At 47.7% G+C, this 2,522-nt stretch overlaps 1 protein-coding gene across 5 annotated transcripts in view; it reads right to left on the bottom strand.

The window, feature by feature from the left end:
• The window catches only part of LOC106961654 (uncharacterized), a 22,193-nt gene that overhangs the window by 13,095 nt on the left and 6,576 nt on the right, over window positions 1-2,522 (bottom strand). For 3 of the 5 annotated variants that reach the window (XM_015055537.1, XM_015055541.1, XM_015055538.1), the window contains exons 2-7: window positions 1,870-2,034; window positions 1,700-1,739; window positions 759-787; window positions 614-674; window positions 400-461; window positions 295-327 (exon numbers count right to left, since the gene is read on the bottom strand). In XM_015055537.1, the coding sequence (XP_014911023.1) occupies window positions 295-327; window positions 400-461; window positions 614-674; window positions 759-787; window positions 1,700-1,739; window positions 1,870-1,972 (328 nt within the window). In that variant the 5' untranslated portion in view covers window positions 1,973-2,034. The remainder of the gene's footprint in view (window positions 1-294; window positions 328-399; window positions 462-613; window positions 675-758; window positions 788-1,699; window positions 1,740-1,869; window positions 2,035-2,522) is intronic. The other 2 variants (XM_015055540.1, XM_015055539.1) reach the window with 2 other exon arrangements.

Genomic DNA, 2,522 nt, shown 5'->3' with positions numbered 1-2,522 from the left:
TAGCCTGCAAATTTTTTGGTGGGGGGCGGTGAGGGACCTGGATAAGGGCTGGGGGGGCGCTGGCCCGAAAAGGTTGAGAAACACTGGCTTAGACTGAAGCTAAATCAGTTTATATTTGGTTTAAACTGAGGAGGGTTAGAAAGTGAGCCGTGTTCTTTAAGAGCGGCTCAGAGTGTTTCCATCGCTCTCATAAAACTTGTGCCTGCTGTGGTCTGCAGATGAACAGATAGAGAACATCCGCCGCCGCTCAGCCTCGTCTCTAATCTGGCTCAGAGGAAAGATGGCGGCGCTTACCCGGGGCCGGGTTCTCGTAACTCGGGTTGCTCTCTGTGGAAGGAAAACATCAGCTGAGAAACGCCCACATGAAGAGAAACGGTTCCTGATGAAGAACCAACCCACCGGTTTCTGTCGGTGTGTAGGGCCGGAGCGGCTGGCCAGAACCGCGACCAGCAGGGATCGGGCTGAAGGAAACAAAAACAGATTTCATCTGAAATAAAGGCTTTTAATGTGAAGGGCCTCCGTTTTCATTTGAGGAAACCAGAAACATTCTGTCTGACTGTTGGCGTGTTAACCCCAACTAAACTCTGATCTGGTTTAAAGACAAGACACTCACTGAGGCTTCAGGGTGGAGGGAGAGTGGACCAGGTTCTGGTCCAGCCGGGCCTGACCGGCACCTGGACCGACCGGAGAGAAAACATCATTAGGATGGATGGATGATGGATGGATGGATGTAAGATGGATGGATGTTTTAAACTCACATGGATGGACAACAATGAATCCAGAACTTCTGACAGAAAGAAAAGAGATTTTTGTTTTTGTTCCGGTTTTTTCTAGATTATTAAAACTGATTCAGTCATTAAATGGAAATAATTGATTTAAATGTCATCAAAAGCATCAAGTCACAAGCAGCAAAAATTTCTGTTTTCAAGAAAAACCAGTTCCTGACTCTGAATTGTTCGTCTGGGCGTCATTATAGGGGAATTTGAGTTATAGCTGGAAATGTATGCTAACCTAACCATTAAGCTACATTAGGCTACCCGTTAACGTATGCTAACCTAACCATTAAGGTACATTAGGCTACTCGTTAAGGTATGCTAACCTAACCATTAAGCTACATTAGGCTACCCGTTAAGGTACGCTAACCTAACCATTAAGCTACATTAGGCTACCCGTTAACGTATGCTAACCTAACCATTAAGGTACGTTAGGCTACCCGTTAAGGTATGCTAACCTAACCATTAAGGTACATTAGGCTACTCGTTAAGGTATGCTAAGCTAACTGCTAATCTAGGTTAGCATAGCCAGGAAAGCATTTCAGTCGATGTTTCTATCAGGTTGGTGATGGAAACATCACTGACCTGCTAGTTGGAGGAATAAACAAGAAAAGCAGAAAAACTGATGTGGATTTACGATGAGGAAGAAGAGGAGGAGGAAGAGGAGTGGCAGAAGGACGCTGATCAATCAGCTAGCAGGAAAACAGACGGAGGGACAAACGCAGTGAACAGAGAAATGTTGAGTTAGGAGTGGAAGGAAAAGTTTGCAAGCTAAAGCGTGATCTTCAGTTGAAACATTTACAGTCAGTGGCATCAGAAGCACTCAATGTGCCATTCATGTGGAGCTGCCACTAAAAGCATTAAGCTGGATGAGCTGGTGGTGTTTCTGGACCGCAACCAAACGGGTCAGAAGACAGGAGACTTACGGGACGTATTCCTCTGACGCCGCCGTCTGGCTAATGGAGGCTGCAGACACACAACGACACGTCAAACATCACATAGTTCTGGTGTCGGCGCGGTTTCAGAGGTCCGACTGTAAAACCACAGGAAGTAATCTCTGCCATGTCTTAATGTGTGAGGTGGCGCTTCGTCTCACCCAGAGGACTTTTGTTGCCGCAGTCCAAGCAGACGGCGGCCAGCAGGACGGAGGTGGCGAAGATGGCGGCCATCATGAGCAGAGACAGCCATGAGACGTCCATCGTTCATCTGAGGACGAAATGCAACCAGGAGACCGGCTGAACAGGTAGACCAGAACCAGAACCTGAACCAGAGAAGCAGAACCCAGATCAGTTCAAAATGAACCTTGAACTTGATTTGGTTTTAATTTCTGTCCAGTTCCCATCAGAAGCTAAACGTTCCTCTGATTGGCTGCTACGAGACGCTCTGATTGGACAACACAGCCTGACTTTCCAAGTGCAGCATGAAGAGCTGAAAAGGTCGACACCTTGTGCAGCCATTTACCAAAGGGTTCTGGACCCAACCGGACCCATCCAAAGGGTTCTGCTCCTTTGGTCCGGTGTTCCATTGTCCAGTTGTTAAATCGCTCAGTAAGTTAAAATCCTGCTCAGTGGGTCTGAAGTGGAGCGGAACCGAACCGGGTTAGAACATGTCCTGTAGAGGAAGGAAGGTGTGAACACCAGGTGTTTCCGTTCCTCCACCTGAGCAGCAGGTCAGGCGCTCCTTTAAATGTTTCTGGACCGGACTCATCGAAAGCATGCTGAACTGAGACACGCTGGTCCAAACCAACCG

This window comes from Poecilia latipinna, unplaced genomic scaffold (assembly GCF_001443285.1).
Source record: "Poecilia latipinna isolate Pla-1442-1.1 unplaced genomic scaffold, P_latipinna-1.0 Scaffold1319, whole genome shotgun sequence".
NCBI lineage: Eukaryota > Metazoa > Chordata > Actinopteri > Cyprinodontiformes > Poeciliidae > Poecilia > Poecilia latipinna.
The sequence above is the reverse complement of the archived record's forward strand: the minus strand, read 5'-3'. Positions and strand labels throughout refer to the sequence as shown.